Raw genomic sequence first — 20231 nt, 5'->3', positions numbered from 1 at the left:
ACCATACCTGCAAGACCAAGACCAAGACCAAGACTCTTGCGCAAGAGTCTTGCACAAGTACCGACACTACTTGATTTTTTAAATATAGAATGTAAAAAAGAAGGAGATGGATTTCTTGGCTTCAGTAAAAATGCTGCTGGAGTGAATGTGTTCCCAGTAGTTTATGCAATCCGTGTGAGTCGATGTCCCCCTGTAGCATATAGCTACAGTATGTCGTTTTCTGAATTAGTTGTTCGCGTTTTCTGTAATTATTACTCATTTTCAAGCCACACAGGTGTCATCTTGCACAATGTGAGTTTTTTTTGATGGACAAACACTGTGTGCATGGATTTTCTTGGTGTTTTTCTCTTTCCTCCCACTTTCTTCATTCCACCATTTCAGTCATTTCTAATCATTACCGTCTCCCTTAGCCTTGATGCATAATCGTGGGACGTTAAACTAGATACTTCATTTCATTTCAAAGCATATTAGTGGTCACTAGCGTGCGCAGGACATTGGGAATGTGGGTGCCAGATCTAAAGTACCACCATATGGAATGTCGTCCTCCCCCCTTTCCCCTAAGAAAAGATAGCGTCATTGCACCCGACGCTGTGTCGGCAACGCACGGCACACATGCAGACGGAAATAATTTACACGTAATCTCTTCTCAGTTTGTAATTTTACATAAAAAGATTTGTCTAATGGGGGTGCCAAGGCACCCATGGCACCCACGTTGCGCACGCCTATGTTAGTGGTGTTCTTCTTCCAAAACTAAAGAGAAATGTAATATTGAACATCGGTAATAGCGTACACCATAGGTGTCGACTACATGGGTATGGCCTTGGCTCCGAGACTCAAGCATCCGTTGGAAATTTTTAATATGTGTTCATAAAATTAATATCGAAATAACATTTTCATGACATTGACAAAAACTTAGTGCATGTGACCGCAAGTTTGATTTCATGGACGGATGCTTGTACGTTGAATAACTGTTTATTAATATAACTTTTCGCGTCCTTAGGTATACGACACATCGAGGATTGAGCGATATAACATTATCCTACAACAATAAATCTATTTTATAAAATTGAAAGTGACTATTTTTGTAACCACTGATGTCTTGAACCACCCGACCGATCTCGATCAAATTTTCAACATAGATGAGGTTTGGCCCTGGGAGTATTTTCATTATTTCACTTTGACGGTAAAACTTAGGGGAAGGGAGAAGGGGAAGTTATAAAATAATAAATAAAACTTACAAACTCTTGAACCAAACGACCAATCTCGATCAATTTTTAACATAGATGAGGTTCAAGCCTGGAATGTTGCATGTCAGTTCACTTTGACAGAACAACGAAGGAGAGGAGGAGGAGGAAGAGGAGATGTGCAAAAATCACTATCAATAAAAGTAACTAAGTTTGTGACAATAACTCTTAAACCGATCTCAATCCAATTTTCAACATGTATGAGGTTCGGGACTGGAAAGTTTTTTAGAATTTGTTTCATTTTGATGGTAGAACGTAGGGTTGGAGGAGGTGAGAGGGATATATATATAATAAATAAAACTTAATAACTTTTGAAACACCCGACCGATCTTGATCAAATGTTCAACATAGATGAAGTTCAGGCCTGGAGCGATTTTTATAATTTTACTTTGATGGTGCAACGTAGGAGAGGGGGAGGAGGGAGATATATGTAAAAAACTAAAAATATAAGTGACTGTCATTGTGACTTCATCACTCTTGATCTAGCCGATCGATCTCAATCAAATTTACAACATAGATTAGGTTCGGACTTGTGGTGGTTTTTATCAAATCACTTTGGCGGTAGAACTTAAGAGAGGGGAAAGGGATGGAAAATGTACAAAAATAAATAAAATTAGTAACTCTTGAACCACCGGACCGAACTCGATCTCATTTTCAACATAGGATCGGACTTGAGATGGTTGCTGTCATATCACTTTGACGGTGCAGTTTAGGGGAAGGGAGGGGAAGGATATTTTAAAAGGATTGAAAATGACCGATATTAAAATGGAATCTATATGTTTGGGGTCGCTGAGCTAAACAGTGACACTTCCGATGCTGTATAAATTCAAATTCAGTCCCGTAGCTTGGCGGAGGAAAGGGAAGAGATATAAAAATGATCGAAAAGGACTAATATTAGTGTCGAATCCATAATTTTCGAGGTTGCTGAGTTGAATACTGACCTTCCGATACCATTTACGACCAAATTCAGCCTCGTAACTTGGGGAGAGGGAGATACATAATAATGATAAAAAAATGATCAAGTATTAGTGTCGAATCCATAGTTTTCGGCGTCGCTATGGTGAACAGTGATACTTCCTATCCCGTTTACATGCAAATTCACCACCGCAACTTGGGGGAGAAAGGAGATATATAAACAATATCTAAAATGATTATTATCAATGTGGAATTCATGGTTTTCGAGGTCATTGGGAAGAACAATGACACTTCCGATGCCGTGCCTCGCAACATGAGGGAGGAGGAGATATAGCTATAAGTTTATTGAAAATGACTGATATTAGTGCCGAATCCATAGTTTTCGGGGTCTCTGAGACGAACAGTGACACTTCTGATGCCGTTTAAATCGAAATTTAGCCCTGCAACTTGGGGACGAGAAGGAGAGAGAAATATAAAAATAATGGAAAATGATCGATATCAGAGAGCGCTTTACTAATAGTAAAAAGTGACTGACTAACGAAATATATCACTATTTTTTTTTAAAAGTTTAACCCAACGAAGTGGGTAATTGATGCTAGTAACCCATATTTACAAGTGAGACTTCAAATAACGGAGTTTGATGCCGTTATTTTGTATTTCTAATACAGGTCGAAAGTATTCATATAAATAGAGTTTATACAAGACAGACAGTTGAGTCATTTTCAGTTTTCACTCAAATTATTTTAAAATATTAAGAGGTTTGATTATAATAATTATTATTTTAATTTTCTCTCCCTCTTTTTTGGTCAATATTGCTAAACATATCATCATCTTCATAATAGCTATTCTGCCATTATTGGCAGGTTATTTGCTTCAACAGACAAGGTTCGACGTTCGGTGGTCCTCAGCTAGTCTCTTCGTCTTGACGTAGCAATTTTGTTCAACTACAGTCTCCTTCGCTCCCTCAATCTCTTTCCTTCCACAATACCCTCTAGCACGTCCCTTATAATACAGTTCCTCCTCAGCCATAACCAGTTTCTCTTCCTCCTTTTAACAATATCTAAAATTGTTCTTTTTCCCCCCAACTGCTAATATTTCTAACACCTTCTCATTCGTTTTACGTTCAACACAGCTCATTCTAAGCTTTTTTTTTTTTTTTTTTTTTTTTTTTTTAGGTGCCCACATTTCGAAAGCCTGCAATTTTTTAAATCTCTTTTGCGTAATGTCCATGTTTATGCCCCATAGAGTACATATTGGAATCAGTAAAACAAAATCTCAATATTTAATTGGAAGTTTGTTTAATACAAAGATTAGCTAATCGTGGTTGAAAAGAAATATCTGACGCCTTTAGAGTTTAAAAATAAGTTTGTAATTCATGGTATTTCAATAATCTGTGCCGTCTTGCGTCTCAGGGGTAGCCTCCCCAGTTTCTGAACAAGTGGAGTGTTGGATCTGTTAAAAAAAATATAAACAGATTACGAAACGTTGTGATTTAGGCATATCTTATAAGTAGTGAAGCGTGGGCACCCATTAAAAATAAAGGTCGTCACCTATGTTGTACACTATCATCATACTTAAGTTAAGCTATATTACATTTAGAAACATACATTGTATTTCCGTTACTATTGGCGCATTGTTGAGTTTATTATCCCTTATATCCATAGTAAAATTTACCTATGAAAAGCTTGAGATTTCTTAAATGCAAGACTTGCAAGACTCTTGCATGCAAGACCAAGACCAAGACTGGGTGTGCAAGACCAAGACCAAGACCAAGACCACCCCGGTCTTGGTCTTGGTCTTGCATTTGCTCATCACTAGTTGTTCGTACTGGTGAACATACGTTATGCTTGATCCACCCAATGAATCAAATAGACCTTTGTAGGATTTAATACAAGAGACATTATACTTTCATGTGTAATTTATATAATAATTAAATAAATAAGAGTGATCGATACTCACTGGTCTTACTCCGAGGCTCTCGAGGACCGTCTACCGTCACTTTGATCGCTTTGTTGTACGTTGCTACCTGAGGGGGGGACGTGCTGACGGTGATGGTCAACGTAAAGCTCTTTCCTGAAAACAAAAATAGAACCAACATTAGACAAAGGTAGAATATACAATATCACAGGTCGTGTAAAAAAGTATTGAGCCTTTTATGCACGAGATGACGTTAGTGTCCAAAATCTCAAAAGTATATAAGTAGCAAGGAGTCTGGCTTAACGTCATTTGGCAGCTCATAGTTAAGGATAGATGTGCAAAAACTGCTGGAAATTATTATTACCAGACATAAAGTATTGTGTCGTAAAAATGAGTGAACTTTCCGCAAAACTGCTCTAAATTTACCAATTTTATTTCGATAAAGACGCAAATGCTGCGCAAGTCCATAATAAATTCATGCTGTTTATGGCCAAGATACGTTATGCACAGCTTTTGTTCTGGAAATTTTGTTGTCCAAGATATTCCTGACATTAGGTGACCAATCAGAGAAAAAGTGAATGATACTGTGGCAAGAGTCGAACCGCCATGACATTACTAATGACTTAAATACCCGTCATCAAACAGTGTTAAAGCACTTGGAGAAAGTGGCTACAAAAAGATCAACGTCTGAGTACCACATGATCTGACTCAAAAACATTTCACTCTATCGGATTTCTATCTGGGAATGTCTGCTCAAACATAACGAACTCGAGCCATTTCTAAAGCGATTGATCACTCAAAAGTGAATAACCTATACGACAACAATGTGCTTACAAGTAACACTTCACATCGTTGCTGCCGGTCTGACGCTAAACTATACATTTTCGGAAAGCACTAGTCCTAAATAGGATAACTACACAGTGCGACGGTCAGACGTTGCCGCGTTCAGGACTTATGGAGCGTCAAACATTAACATGGGGTTTATGAGAGTAACCATAGCAGTCGTATTATTTCATGCTAATTCGTCTTGCATTTGAACTCTGTGCTAACATTTGTGTTGTAGCAGTCGTATTATTTCATGCTAATTCGTCTTGCATTTGTACTCTGTGCTAACATTTGTGTTGTTTTTGTGTTTTTTAGGTATGCGTTGTAAGATGGATCCGAAAGTGGTCGTTTGGGCTCTGGTGGCCGAGATCGGGACAAATGAGCGCAATCCAAATTTGGAAGAGCAAAGGATGGTGGCACACATCAAGTCTCTTTTGACCAGCGGGATGGAAGTCGTTGAAGAGATTCGTACGCTCGGCTTCGGTGACAGTGATGGTGACCAGGGGGACGGAGACATGGATTTTGGAGACGAGGAAGACCAAGAGCAGGAGGATGCAGAGATGCCTTCGTCATCGCAGCAGTCTCATACGTCTTCCGCATCTGGCTCATCAGCGTCAGAATACCTGCCCTCTCCTGTGAAGAAGCCGAAGTTCCAGGATCAGCCTCCAGAAGACTCCAAAATGACACCAGAGCAGTGGCGCGAGTACAAGGCAAAAGCCTATGCCTACTGGACGGTAAATCCAAAAACAGGTAGGCCTTGGAACACAAAGACCGGTCGTGCTACCCACTCGACTCTGCAGAATCAGTTCAGGTATATTCGGAACATTGGCGTGCTACGTCACTTTGGGGCAACACAAGGCAAAGATGACAAGAAGACGCTGATGGCAGAGATCAATGAGGCAGTTCGGGGCATGTTCGCGGAGAAACAGCACACTGCTATCATTCACGATCGAACGTTGCGAATTTGGGCTAGGCAAACAGCTAATGAACTGGACCCTAACAAGAGTCTCAAGTTCAAGGCATCACCGTCGTGGGTGTACAGATTCAAGAAGCGCAACAACATCGTGGACCGTGCAATCACCCACAGGGTCGGCAGGACCTGGCAACTGAAAGAGTTGGACTTGCAGCAGCAGGCTGATGCTTTCGTATTAGCGACTCGCGAGCTCATTGCAAGCGAAAGCATCCCACCAACGCAGGTTGCCAATGCAGATCAGAGTAGCTTCAAGAAGTTGTTGCAGAGTACTCGCACTCTCCGTACCAAAGGAACAACAGTCGTGCGAGCGGTTGTGGGATCCATGAGCGCAACAACCCACAGCTACATGATCATGCCCGTGATCACCATGGCCGGAGAGATTCTGCGGCCGATGTATGTACTGGTGTCGGAACCAAGTGGAAAGTTTCCGGGAAACAAGCCTGCAGATCCACCGAACATCAAATCATTTGCTGGCAAAACGTCCAACATGAACAGGGACGACCTTAAGGACTTCTACGAGCAAGTGTTCTGGCCAAGCATGCCTGATGATCGGAAGAAGATCGTTTTGCTATTGGACTCGTGGACTCTGAACAAGGACGACAATCTATCGAACGCACTGAAGCCTGCCGACGTTGCGTTGCACAAGAGACTGATTCCTGGTGGTTGCACTGGAAAGATTCAGCCTTTAGATGTGCATTTCTTCCGTCAGTACAAGTCCTTTGTACGCTTTGTGACCGACACACTGGCCATGGACAGTGTCATGGATATCTGGCATCGCGATCGATTCCTGGCACTACAGTCGTTTTCACTCTACCAGTTCAGCGCACCCCGATTCAAGAACCTGATCCGGTACGCTTTCCACAAGGCTGGCTATCTGGACGAGGAGCCGGGAATGTGGATCTCTCCGCACGAGTACTGCTTTGACTCCCTCGACGAAGGTGACGTGTGCTTCACGTGCGGCGAACTACCGTTCGTCAAGTGTGCACACTGTGAGCGCACTCTTTGCATCTCTCATGCTCTGTTCGACGATTTGCACATTGATTGTACCCTTTAACTTACGCAAACAAGTGCTCAATCAGACAACGTCGATTCAAACGTCACAAACCTTGTGTTCTTCTTCGTTTCCTGTAACTCTCATAAACCCCATGTTAATGTTTGACGCTCCATAAGTCCTGAACGCGGCAACGTCTGACCGTCGCACTGTGTAGTTATCCTATTTAGGACTAGTGCTTTCCGAAAATGTATAGTTTAGCGTCAGACCGGCAGCAACGATGTGAAGTGTTACTTGTTAGGAAAACATATTAAGTGCATTCGTCTGTGTTGTTGATAATTATGTTAACCATAACTAAGAAAAAATCAAGTGAATTATAATATAATAATAGATTAATGGTTAATTATCAATACACTACTATTCCTTATATTTTATTAGGATAATATAAAATTATGTTTTACAGGTTATCAAGATGTGAGAGCGTAATAAGGAGCTCCTCCGTGGCTAAGCGGTTAGCGTACGCGCCTTTGGCGTGGGAGACCCGGGTTCGATTCCCGGCGGGAGCTCATGTGGTTCGGATTCCACGTTAATCAGTAGGTCCACGTCTCATATAGCCTCGCTGCTGAAAGGGACGCTAAACTAAAATCAACTCAAGAGCGTAATAACTTAAAAAAAAGACTTCCGGCCATTTTAAGTCATACACTTCAAAGATCTCATTGATAATTATGTAGCAATATCAACAATTAACCTTACCACAAAAGTCTACATCTGCTATGAATGACTTAATAGTAAATCATTACCAATATAAAAGAATCATCTCAGTGTTACAAAAAAATATCTAGTGTCTATTTCCCATCCATCAAACATAGTTGTTGTGATCAAATTCATATTTAATATATCGGATGTTCTAAAAAAAATGGCGCCCACGGACTACAGAGCAGATAAAGAACCACAGAGAAGATATACCAATCCATCAAATAGTTCTATCGATTCTTTCCAGATGGCAGTTAAAGTCGATAGACGTTGGCACTAGGACAACTTATTAGCTTAACAATCGATGTAAGCGTTTGATAGATTCGCAGAGTAACGCTAATAGTTCCAAATTAATCTTCAATGTTGCCTTATAGTGAAATTTTGATTTCCTATAGCGATTGAAGGAGGCCCTGGAGGGCACTCCGTTAAATAATATTTTTGCTTTATTTTAATCTGTAGATTAGCGCTCTGTTGTCCGTGGCGCCATTTACAGAACACCCGATATATGTAAGCACCTACTTACCTGGTATTGTCGAGGATTATTCATCGTGTTAAGACTCTAGCCTGTATTAATTATTCTCAATATCTTAGACAAAATAAAGTGCGATTTAAACTGTCTGGACATGAAGGCTAAATTTTCGGTTTTATTTAAACCTGAATAGTCATAAGCAACTCGATAAAATTACTCTCTCAACTATGCTGTTACAGCAATAAATTAAGAATAGGAGATGGACTGGGAATAAATGAAGATAATTTCGAAAACTTTGATTAGATTACCAAACAGCACATTGTGCTTACTATCATTTTATGCAAAGATTTCTTTGAAAACTATTTATTTTTTTATTTTTTAACTTGTTCTTGAAAGATATCAATAAAATGTACTTTTATTTGTCAAATTTTTCTTTTACTTCTAAAGCTTACCAAGAAGCTTACATAATTTCCATTGTTATAGGCCTCTCTTTTCTGGAACTGCCTAAGCAAATGCTCTCGAAAGTTGCAAAAAAAAAAAAAAAAAAAAAAAAAAAAAACTGAAAATCACAATTATGGTTAATTAATGAAATTTAGGAATAAAATGGATAAATCTCATCTCATTGTCTTTGGAGCCATGGGTGGAAAAGGAATTGTGAACTTATTGGGAATTGTTTTTTGCTGAATCAAAGGTCTATGGTCGTGGTTAGACACCTTCATGAAAGATTTCACTGCGGCAACCATTCTATGTAAAACATAATACTAAAATTTGATATTAGAACCTAATGTTAGTTGAGTCTCTTAACTAGTCCGTCCTTAATATCAGATCCACTTTTCCACTAGGTCCAGTCCTGTTTGATGAAAGGTATACACACCAGGTGCGAATTAAGGACGGGATAAGGGGGACTTACTAAGACTTAATAAATTGAGGCGTTCTCCGGAAAAAGGGCCTATAGGCAAAATGATGGTTTTGAGAAAAACGCAAGTGAAAGTTTGTGTTACTTCTGCTGAATAGATTTCTGAAGTGAAACATGAATTGCAAAAGGTACTGACATACTTAGCACTCGCAGAAATTATGTAGCAAACATGTTTTCGGATACGTATACTGTCTCAACAGGTAAAAAGATAATGAATACCTTACCCACTAGGTCCTTTTTCCAAAGAACACAAGATGCCGTGCACAAAAATCAAAATAAACTGAAAAAGATAGTACAAGGCAAAATACGATGTGTTCAAATGTATTATGAATAAAAGAAAAATATATCTGAGCGGGCCAATAGTTCCTTAAGGGCGTATAGTGAAAATGGTGGGTTTGAGAGAAACACAATGAAATGTTGTGCCACTTGTATTTAATAGAACTTTGGAGCAAGACAAAACTTCAATATCTTTTTACATAATTAACATTGTAACAGAATGCAATGTCTTGTAGTAGTGAGCAAAGTGCTCTGTTTCCATAGAACACAAAATAAATATTTAAAAATATTAATACTACGCAATGTGCGATAACGAAAAATAAAGCGTTGGCTACAAAACACATTTACATGGAGTTTGGTTAAATTATATGCATAATATATTCAAGCTAGTCCCTATCTGTTGGTGACAGGAAAACGAGAAGATCTACATCTGATTTGAAAATCTTTCTATCTATAGCTCTACCTCTTTGCGACTATACAGTTTTCCACTTTGACGTTTTTGTTTCTGTATCTCGTGTTTGATACTTTCTTTTTAGAATTCAGTTCGCCTCTAATCATTTCTTCACCACTGTCCACTACCAGTAGCATAAAACTCGTATAGCAACACAGATTCAGTTCCAGCAATGCTTCCAACACGCCCAGGGTCCACATATTAGTGCAGTATTGGTGACGCATAACTTCGCATAGTGTTGCCAGATCAAAACGAACTTTTCAGCACTTGTTGAGCAAAGAATAATTGTTCATTTAAGCCGATCTCCGGAAAAGGGCCTACGAGTCCATAGGCCCTTTTTCCGGAGAATGCCTCAATTTCTTGTTCATTACTATTGTCAGATAATCATATCAAGATGTATGATGATGGGGCGAAGGGAGAAAGTAGTGGGCATCATTGTCTCCTTTTGAAATGTACTGTATGGAGCAGAAACATGGACATTACCTAAAATGATATAGCTTTCGAAATGTGGGTGTGGAGAAGAATGAAGAGGATTAGTTGGGTCAAACGGAAAACAAAATGAGAGTAAGTCAGAGATGGTATAAATAAAGTCGAAACTTACTTGAAAGAAGAACGGAAAGTCGTGTGCCTTCAAGTTTTTTCCTAGCTTAGCCATCACCCACCCTATAAGTTAATATGTCTGTTCACAGAAGGATACCTTTTAGAAGACCCATCCTACAGTATATGAAGTCCATATGTTCACCATAGTCATATATTTTATTGGAATTTTCGACATTTATTTTCTATATACGGCTAATATAGAAAGAAAATCCTCTGTACCTCAGTTTAGACCCTACTTACTGTACTTTTACTACTAAACTTCAAGCTTGCAGTCAGTCCATTTTTTTTTTCGGCTTCCGATAGTCACTTCTCTGAAACTAAACTTCAAATATTCAGTTAATCTTTGTGTAAAATATCTGCTTTGTGCAAAATAAAACCAATGTTTACATTTTATTTTGCAATTCTGAAATTGCGAATCAAGGCTTTTCAGCTTTGTCCAAATACTACCGACGAGAAAATGAAGTTAAAATATTTTTGTGTATGAAAGAAAGTATGCTACAGAGTAGGCCTATAGCATATTACTTCAAACAACAGTAATGTCAGAAGCTTCCTCTGCTCGATTTTTAAATGAAACTCTGGGGAAAAGTGAATTCAGAGCAGAGTTCAAATATTAACAAGAAATGTCAAAACAAAACATAACATGTCTAAATCAGGTGGACGGAAGTCTTCTGTATGTTTTCTACATATTTTCAACACTTTTTGACACAAATCTACACAAAAATAGATAACTAACTAACTAAATGAATAAAATAATGTCAGTTTCTACTTGTCTGTAAATCAAGTCGACTCAATACCTCAATGCTAGCAAGCATGCTCTAATTTGCTTCACGCAGCCAATCTCTTCTACGAGAAATATTGGACTGTTGCGCAGAAACAAGAAAAGGAAATATTTCCTAAATTCTCACTGTTTCGCTAGTTTAGGTCCTTGTCGCCCCAGTTCCAAATATTTTGAGAGTTATTGCTATAAATCCTAAGAAATATCTGAAATTTCATCCCAGTTTTATGCACTTCTTGGAATAGAAACAGAAAACACCGGAAAAGAATATTTCGAAATCTCAAAACAAACCAGAACAGAAAGTAATTAAGAAGAAAAATCAGAAAATAAAAAAATAAACAAACTTTCACCAGAAAAAAATCTAGAAGAAAAATGTAATAAAAATGAAAAATAATGGGATGTTGGTGGATAAATGTTTGCATGATGAGACACCTCGTGGAGGTATTTTCTGCTGGCGCCGCCGAGATGTTAAGCAACGTTCCCTTCCGACGGAAAGTCTTTTTATTTTTTCTAGTTCGTCAGATGAGACGCTAACGCCATTTTTTTTACATGCATATATACTACAAATATATATCCCATCTAAAGTAAAAGAGTCCAATCCGGCCGGCTGAAGGAGAAGAAGAGGAACCTAACACGCTAAGCCATAATCGACCGACCGGAAGCAAGCGAGTTTCGTGAGAAGCGAACTCGTGCCAGGCAGCGAACGACTGAAAATTTGGGAAAGAAAACGAACTAAGAAGTAAGGAACATTGAAGAAAACATAGAGAAAAAGGATAGCAAGAGAGAGAGAGAGAGACAGAGAGAGAGACAGAGAGAGAGAGAGAGAGAGAGAGAAGAGTGATGCTAAGAACTTCAAGGAAACAGGGCTAAGAAAGTACAAAATATTATTTTCTTCTTTTTTATATAGATCCATTGAAGAGTATTACAAAGATTGATGCTCCACTTACTTGGAAAGTTCCTTATAGTTCACTTAAAATTTCGTAGAATTCATTTACAATTCCTATTATTATTATTATTATTATTTTAATGTAATGACATAATTATTTGTTCGCCCCCAAGCTTTCGACCTGCTGTACACTATAGGTTTCAATCACCCTTAATTGAAAGTTCTAATTCTTTAATTTATTTTTGTATTTATTTATTGAGTTCTCTACCAACCATCCGAAACTCCATGACATATTTCTGCAATTATTTAAGGACTTTGTTATACACAGCCTTGTATTGATTTAAACGAATGAGTAGCAAGCGATACCCCAAGTAGCATAATCCGTTATATAGTCCTATAACCTTGTGTTGATTTAAATCAATGAGTAGCAAGCGATACCCCAAGTAGCATAATCCGCTATATAGTCCTATAACCTTGTGTTGATTTAAACCAATGAGTAGCAAGCGATACCCCAAGTAGCATAATCCGCTATATAGTCCTATAACCTTGTGTTGATTTAAATCAATGAGTAGCAAGCGATACCCCAAGTAGCATAATCCGCTATATAGTCCTATAACCTTGTGTTGATTTAAATCAATGAGTAGTAAGCGATACCCCAAGTAGCATAATCCGCTATATAGTCCTATAACCTTGTGTTGATTTAAACCAATGAGTAGCAAGCGATACCCCAAGTAGCATAATCCGCTATATAGTCCTATAACCTTGTGTTGATTTAAATCAATGAGTAGCAAGCGATACCCCAAGTAGCAAAATCCGCTATATAGTACTATAACCTTGTGTTGATTTAAATCAGTGAGTAGCAAGCGATAGTCCAAGTAGCATAATCCTCTATATATAGTCTAACCTTGTGTTGATTTAAATCAATGAGTAGTAAGCGATAGTGCAAGTAGCATAATCTATTAACGTGACTGTTCATTACTAGAAATTTGCGTGACGTCAGATTAACAAACAAAGAAATTTGCTTTGTATTATCCTCCGAGAAGGGAACTCGGACACAGTGTTTGATCATCAGAAGTTTTGAAAATGATTCTGCGATAAAGAGATACGAGATCTTTCTTCACTTTCATCAGAACAATACACTTCGGACATTTGACAACCATGATAGTGGTCCCTGTAAACTCAATTTAAACTCATATTAAATGGAATAATGCTTTGCCAGTTTTTAATACTATAACACTGTGATACTGATCCCTGAATTGAAGGTACCATTGGTTAGGAAATCCAGCTAACGTTAGTCAGAATCAAAATCGATTTGCTTTACTGAGTCTTCTGATTTGAATTTGTGCGGACGGGAGAGGAGAGGGATGGGGACATTATGGAAAAGTATACGTTGAAAAACTCTTTAACTGTACAGGGTCTAAAAGAGAAAATTTGTATTGTTATTCAGGATATACTATGTGAAGAAATTAAAATCCAATTTTGAGATTTCATTAACAGTTGCAAAGTGTGTGGAGATTATTTTTAATGTTGAGTTGAGTTGATTTTGAGTTTAACGTCCCTTTCAACAGCGAAACTATAGGAGACGGGACATGAGCTACATGAGCTCCGGGAATCGAGATTAATGTGTCAGCAGTTGAAGATCTAGTGCTGAACAACGGTATCATATTGTTTTATGCTGATGGAACTCTCCGTTTAGCTCTACCCTAAAAGAGAAAATCTTTACAAAAGAATTTCCTAGCTATTAATTCAAGTAGTTCTGCAGTTGTTTCTAGGTTAACACACACAAAAAAATTCTATGTCCACCACCGGGAATCGAATTCGCGATCAAACACGCACTAAATGCTCAATCTCTGATCAAATAACTACACTGGAGTATAAAAAGCTTCACGTAAATTACAATTTGAAGAGATAGTGAACAGATTTTCAGAATATTTGTATGCATACATGTTTGTTATTTAGGAAATTACAGTACGGAATTGAAATTCAGAATCACACAAACGTTTAATAAATTTTATTCATACTCTGGATATTAAATATGATATATGATTTAAATTCATGGCATGACCACTGAAGATTTCTCTCTATTCTCACAGGAAAATAAAAATACAAAACGTTTCCATGTGGAAGTTAGATGTCTTGCAGTATTTATAAAAGCATGCTTCAAACCCTAGATGGAAAATATAACCATATTAAAACAATAAATCTGGATCTAAACAATATTGCATTAACTGACCTAGACGAGAGAGATAGAAAATACAGAAACTAAACATTAAAAAAAAAAAAAAAAATGTTCATTCAACTGTAATGTTATAAACATGAGGGGAATCGATTGTAGAGAGTACAGCTGAAGAAGCTATGTTGATTTGGAGACACTTTGAATAGTGTTGCAGTGTTGCAATACACAACATGCGCCATGTATCCACAAAAGAGTAAGCAAACAAAATTACAAACTAATTTGCTCTGTTTTACATTCTTATACAACAACTAGGTTATGAAGGAAGAAGAGATTGTTATAATACAATGCAAATTTCTATTCGCTTTTACTGATGATTTGCTTCTCTTCCTTATTTCCTTATTCAGTAATGAAGTTATGAAGAACGTGAAATACAATACTATTTACGCATGTTCCGAACAAGGCTGAACTTCAATTCGATGCAATTGGCGAGTCACGCGAGTATAATTTGACACACAACAAACTCATATTTTGCTATACTATTTCGTATTCAAGGAAGCTTGATTAGAGAATTGTGTCATAGGCCCCGTCTATTCCTATTTGTATCACACGAACAATGTTCCCACCAAGTTTTGCACTGACGATCTCGTGCACTGTAGCCAGGAGACTACAGAGCAACCACTTTTTTAAAAAAAATTTAGTCATCATACTCTGCTTAAGTCAATCTTAATTGGCTCCTAAATAGGTAATATATTTTTAAATCATTTAAGTCAACAGAGTAATTAATTATCTACCTGCGTATACAATCTACAAGAAATGTATTACAAAGAGGGCAAGTGGGCAAATCTCATTCAGATGCATCCCTTAAGGTTGGTGTAAAGGGACAAGTTTTTTCAATAGATGTCACTACAGTCTTCGTATCTCTCTCATGTGTTTTTTACGTTTCACGCAAATTTACAATTTCTCTTACAAATTTCAGCCTAGAGACTTCAAACTTTTGGAGAAGGAACTTCATAATATATCGAAGACAACAATCCGTGCCGATTTCTTATTTATAATTTTCTTCATTTTTGAAAGAGTTATATTGTTAAAGGTTTGGATATCCCTTTCAACAAACAAGTCATTTCAACAATGAAGAAAATTCTAAATAAAAAATCAGCATGGATTGTTGTCTTCGATGGGTTTTGAAGTTTCTTCTCGAAAAATTTGAAATCTCTAGGTTGAAATTTGTTAAGAGAAATCGTGAATTTTCGTGAAAGGTAAAAGAAATACATGAAAGAGATACGAAGACTGTAGTGACATCTATCAGCAAAGCTTGTCCCTTAAAAATAACCTTAAGTTGAGTAGTTAGGTGTATACAGACAAGTGTGAAGGAATTCTTGTGAATCCTAATCTTAAAATAATAATAATAATAATAATAATAATAATAATAATAATAATAATAATAATAATAATAATAATAATAATAATAATAATCTAAAACTTGATATGAAATACGTTCATTTCATATTCATCTGATTTAATAATATTGTTCTTGTTTGAGCAAGGAAACAGTAACAGCTTATTTTTTTTAAAGGAACTTTAACTTATCTTATGATAAGTACGAAATTTACCAACAAGGAATATTGTAGTGTTTGCACTTGAAATATATGGGCTCTAATATCGAAAAAATATAGGGCGGACGATGGCTCGGTGGTAGAGCATTTCCCTCTGGCGCGTGGAGTCTTTGGTTTGATCCCTAGCCAAGTAAGCTTGTGGTGAACAACATCCTGTCCGTGGGTTTTCTCGGGTTATTCCTCCTACAATCTCATTCTGCCAATTTTCCCATCATCATTCACTTGCTTTAATTATCGTCTTCCTTGGCCTAAAGGGTATAGTCGAGGGAGGTTAAACTGGAAGATTTCAAGAAAATACATTGTTATTGAGTTTCTTACACACAATACTAAAGTATGTATGAAGCACAAACATGGACATTACTCAAAAATGATTAAAAACGACCGGAAGCTTTCAAAACGTAGGTGTGGAGAAGAATGGAGACGAACGGAATACTAATGAGAGGGTGTTAGAAATGGTGGGGAGAAAAGAATAGTTTTAGATATTATTGAGAAGAGGATGAGAAACTGGTTGATGCCTTGGCTAAGAAGGAACTGTATCATGATTATTAGGGATATGCTATGGTGGCTGGAAACAAAGGGTGAGGGAAAGGAAGCTACAATTGATAGATGATATCAAAATAGAAAAATCGTACATAAAGACGATAAGGTTAGCGGAAGATCGTGGAGCATGGAAATTTCTCAATTGCAGCAAGTGATCTGTCAACATTGGCAGAATACCTATTATACTAAGGTTAAATGCTGAATACTAAGGTTAAATCCCACGTTTATGCCTATAACGGATTGATGCCGCAAATAAGGAACAATTTTATTTTAAGATTTAGTTGAAATAGAACGGAATGATTGCGAGAAAAACCATGGACGATATTGTTCACCATAGACTTTGCCATTAAGTAAGCCAAAGTCAAATTTCAGATGTAAAAAGTAAATCCAATTTGAATGATTAATAGTGAAGTATATGAATTTTCGTCACTGCATCATTCTATCATTGATGGAAACAGATAGGTATAGCAACTAAGCTTTCAGACTCAAACAAAAGTTCTGTTTAGTGTATTTTATTAAGTTCTTGGAAAAAGTAAATATTGCTACTCACGTCGTTCCATTATTTCCCAGGAAATGAAAATCAAACACATCTTCACATTTACTAGCTCACAAGATGACTACCAGCTTTCGGCGCAACACTTGTTTTACTAGTTCTCTGTATTACAAGAACGCCTTATACTGGTTACATCCCCTCACAATAAAACCTATAACGTAAACTGGGTATAATTTGGCCCTTTAAAGGCAACTTTGACACAAAGGAAAAGGAAGATTTGATTTTTTCCTACATGGGTTATTATTATTATTATTATTATTTTACCAGTAAGAAAAGTTGTGGATCGAAGTATTACAACATTGAGAACACATGAATATTGACGCTAGTGATTTATTTCCGGAACATGGGAGGCAAAATGCTAGAAACTGTTAACAAGTAAACATTTATTATATTTCAAGTTCTACAACTTTTGTTCATTGCATTAAAGTGACACATCTTCAATGTACAAGTAAGTAGAACATAAAAAACATGTTCAGTAGCGAATATTAATAAGCTAACATCTTACATGTTCGTTCAATTAAGCACAATTAAGCGTTTAATTGCATGGGGTAACATTGACCCATTCTTTCTAAGTGTTGGAAAAGGCCCAATATTAAAGATGAAATGATGTACAAGTGGTACGATGTAATAAGGAAGATTAACCCCCACTAGCTTCTAAACGAGGACATTATACAGTGCCTGATTTGCAAGAATTTTCTTCCTAAAACTGAGCAGTATGGTACCGGTAAAGTACTCTACCGCAATGAAGAATATGGTGCTCCTATTTTTGGATGTTAAGTATTCATCCACCTAGAGAGATTTTCATTGAACAATATTTTTGTTTGCCTCTAAATTGAGCAAAGTGATTTCACACCTAGAACCTATGTTTGTAATACAGGCATTTTAAGTTACGTATTCACAAATTTGTAGCGTTCTTTCATAGATGTTTCGTATTCACCCAAGTAGACTACAAATATCTTTATTGAGCGATATTTCTCGTTCGATTGAAATTGAGTAAAAATATTGATAATTTTACCAATGTGTTTATAATATCGCCCTTCAGCACTTTTATTCTTCTCTTCTGTTTCTCAAATACAGGCTTACAATAATACTTTCGTGTATTAATTAGTCATTTTGACAAATGGGCTAAAGTTACCCCAACTATGAAAAATCTAGCATGGCATCAAAGAATTGGAACTATAATCATCATTCTTGATCACATTGATCATTTACTGCTTTCAAAAGAAAGCCAAAGGATTGCATTTTAACAAGGAGAAATGTTATTAAGTTACCCCCCTAATCTTAGGAGATATTAGAATGGGAATTTTGATTTCTTTTTTTAATGAGCCAAGTATACCCAGTTTGCGGTACCTAAATGTTCTTGAACATTCGTTATGATATTATGTAATTCCTAGCGTTTATATCATAACGAAACGAATAAATGTTTATATTATCGTACCTTACGGACTCAAAAACGGTTAAAGATGGACAAACATAGATGTCAGAATTAGATAGCTCAAATTCCAGAAGGGTGTGCAGAGAGTAAATATTCTTGGGACTGTCTCGATCTAGGATGACAATGATAATATACACCTGTAATAATAATAATTAGAGAGCGGATTTTAAGGTGCAGCACCTTTTCTAAAAATGTTGTTGTTATAACAACCAAAGTTTAAAATATGTATTTTCGGGCATAAAACGAACTGAAATGAACGCACTTTGTTGCACCTTTTTAATGAATGTTTCACCTTTTTCGGTGGATTCATAAAATTTCCCTTTTTCTTACTTCTTTTAGCCTTCAGCACTTTTATTGTCCCTTTTCTCTCTCTTTTTTAAAAAAAATTGGACAGAATAATATGTTTTATTTTCAATTTTTGTTTACATGTAACATTCCATAAATTTAGACGCAATCTTGACGGATTTGCTAGGGATAAATTTGAACTGATTTGCGAAAAAATCCGGACATAGAAACCTTTGCAACGTCAACTGAACTTCCTGTCTATGTGCTTACAAGATGTGTACCACTGGTTTCCGTTGACGTCGAGCAAAATTTCTCCACATACAAGGATCTTCTGAGCTCCAAGCGGCAGAAACTAACATTCGAAAACATAGAAATGTTGAACATAATCAAGTATAACCAGTAAAAAAAAAAAAAAAAAAAAAAAAAAAAACAGTAGTGTGTAACAGTTTCTCAAGCCACTAGATTGCTAAGTTGTTGTTCTTTTTTAAATACCGAGTTCGTTTTAACCTCAATTTTATTACAAGAATGTTGAGTATTATACAAGTTTGAGATAAAATAAAACAATTTTGCAATTTATGTCAAATGATTAAAACCAAGATTTTAACAATATTTGCTGGTATAACGAGTAAAGAATGTTCATGTAACTGTATACTATAGCAGTTAATAAAGATATCCTATTAGCACCTTTTTTGCACCTTTTTGAATGATTTTTCAGCCCCTTTTATTCCCTTTTTGCTACACAATTTTTGCACCTTAAAATCCCGTCCCTAATAATAATAATAATAATAATAATAATAATAATAATAATAATAATAATAATAATAATAATAATAATAATAATAATAATAATAATAATAATAATAATAATAATAATAATATACATGATGTTGCTTTTAGGAATGACATCCTTGAGAATTACAACTATTTGCTAGAATTTAGCATTTGGTGGTAATAACTTTCAAAGCCCTCAAGAATTACAAATTTAGTAAATACAGTAACAATGTAATATTAAATAAACGACTGGGAGGCGAACGTATTAAGCTAGTGGCGCCCTCTGGAATCACCTTATGATATCAATATTTTGGATCGATCATAGTTTGTTGAAGAAATAAGTGTATTAATATTAACGTTAAGAATATTTCTTTGACATTAATTCAAACAACAACATTTGCTGAAAACAGTTTATATTTAAAACTAATATCAAATAAACTACTTATAAGACAATATTATAAATGTTACACAAATCAAAAACTTCTTTGCTATTTACAAGTTGTTTGGTGCCCAGTTTTATTCCTATTGACTTTCTCATTAATCTCTCACACACGATGACGCCATTAACCGACTTGCAGACATGCATGTCATCGTAATTATATATTTTTGGGGAAATCGTAATAACGTCAAATTCTACAAATACACTGGTCACCCAAAACATTATGACCATCCGCTACTTTTTGAATGAAGTTGCTAGGCTGATGTAAGAGGCACAGGGCAAGGCAGAACTCCTCGCCAGACGGTAACAGGTTCTCACTCGATCAGTTTGTGTGATGCTTGCGCGTATGATGGGGAAGGCCAGCGATGTATAACAGATGTGATGGCCAGATGGTTGGGAATTATCATCTCAGAAAGCGCGTGACTTGT

The 20231-nt window shown here is 36.5% G+C and overlaps 1 protein-coding gene across 2 annotated transcripts in view; it reads right to left on the bottom strand.

Annotated features, from left to right (window-relative positions):
• LOC145662866 (uncharacterized) overlaps positions 1 to 20231 on the bottom strand; it is a 224548-nt gene that overhangs the window by 102371 nt on the left and 101946 nt on the right. For both annotated transcript variants that reach the window (XM_081728807.1, XM_081728808.1), the window contains exon 2: positions 4119 to 4232. In XM_081728807.1, coding sequence (XP_081584933.1) covers positions 4119 to 4232 — 114 coding nt within the window. The remainder of the gene's footprint in view (positions 1 to 4118; positions 4233 to 20231) is intronic.

Source organism: Thermobia domestica, chromosome 10, assembly GCF_964235325.1.
Source record: "Thermobia domestica chromosome 10, izTheDome1.hap1.1, whole genome shotgun sequence".
Classification (NCBI taxonomy): Eukaryota; Metazoa; Arthropoda; class Insecta; order Zygentoma; family Lepismatidae; genus Thermobia; species Thermobia domestica.
This window is presented reverse-complemented; position numbering and strand designations above follow the sequence as displayed.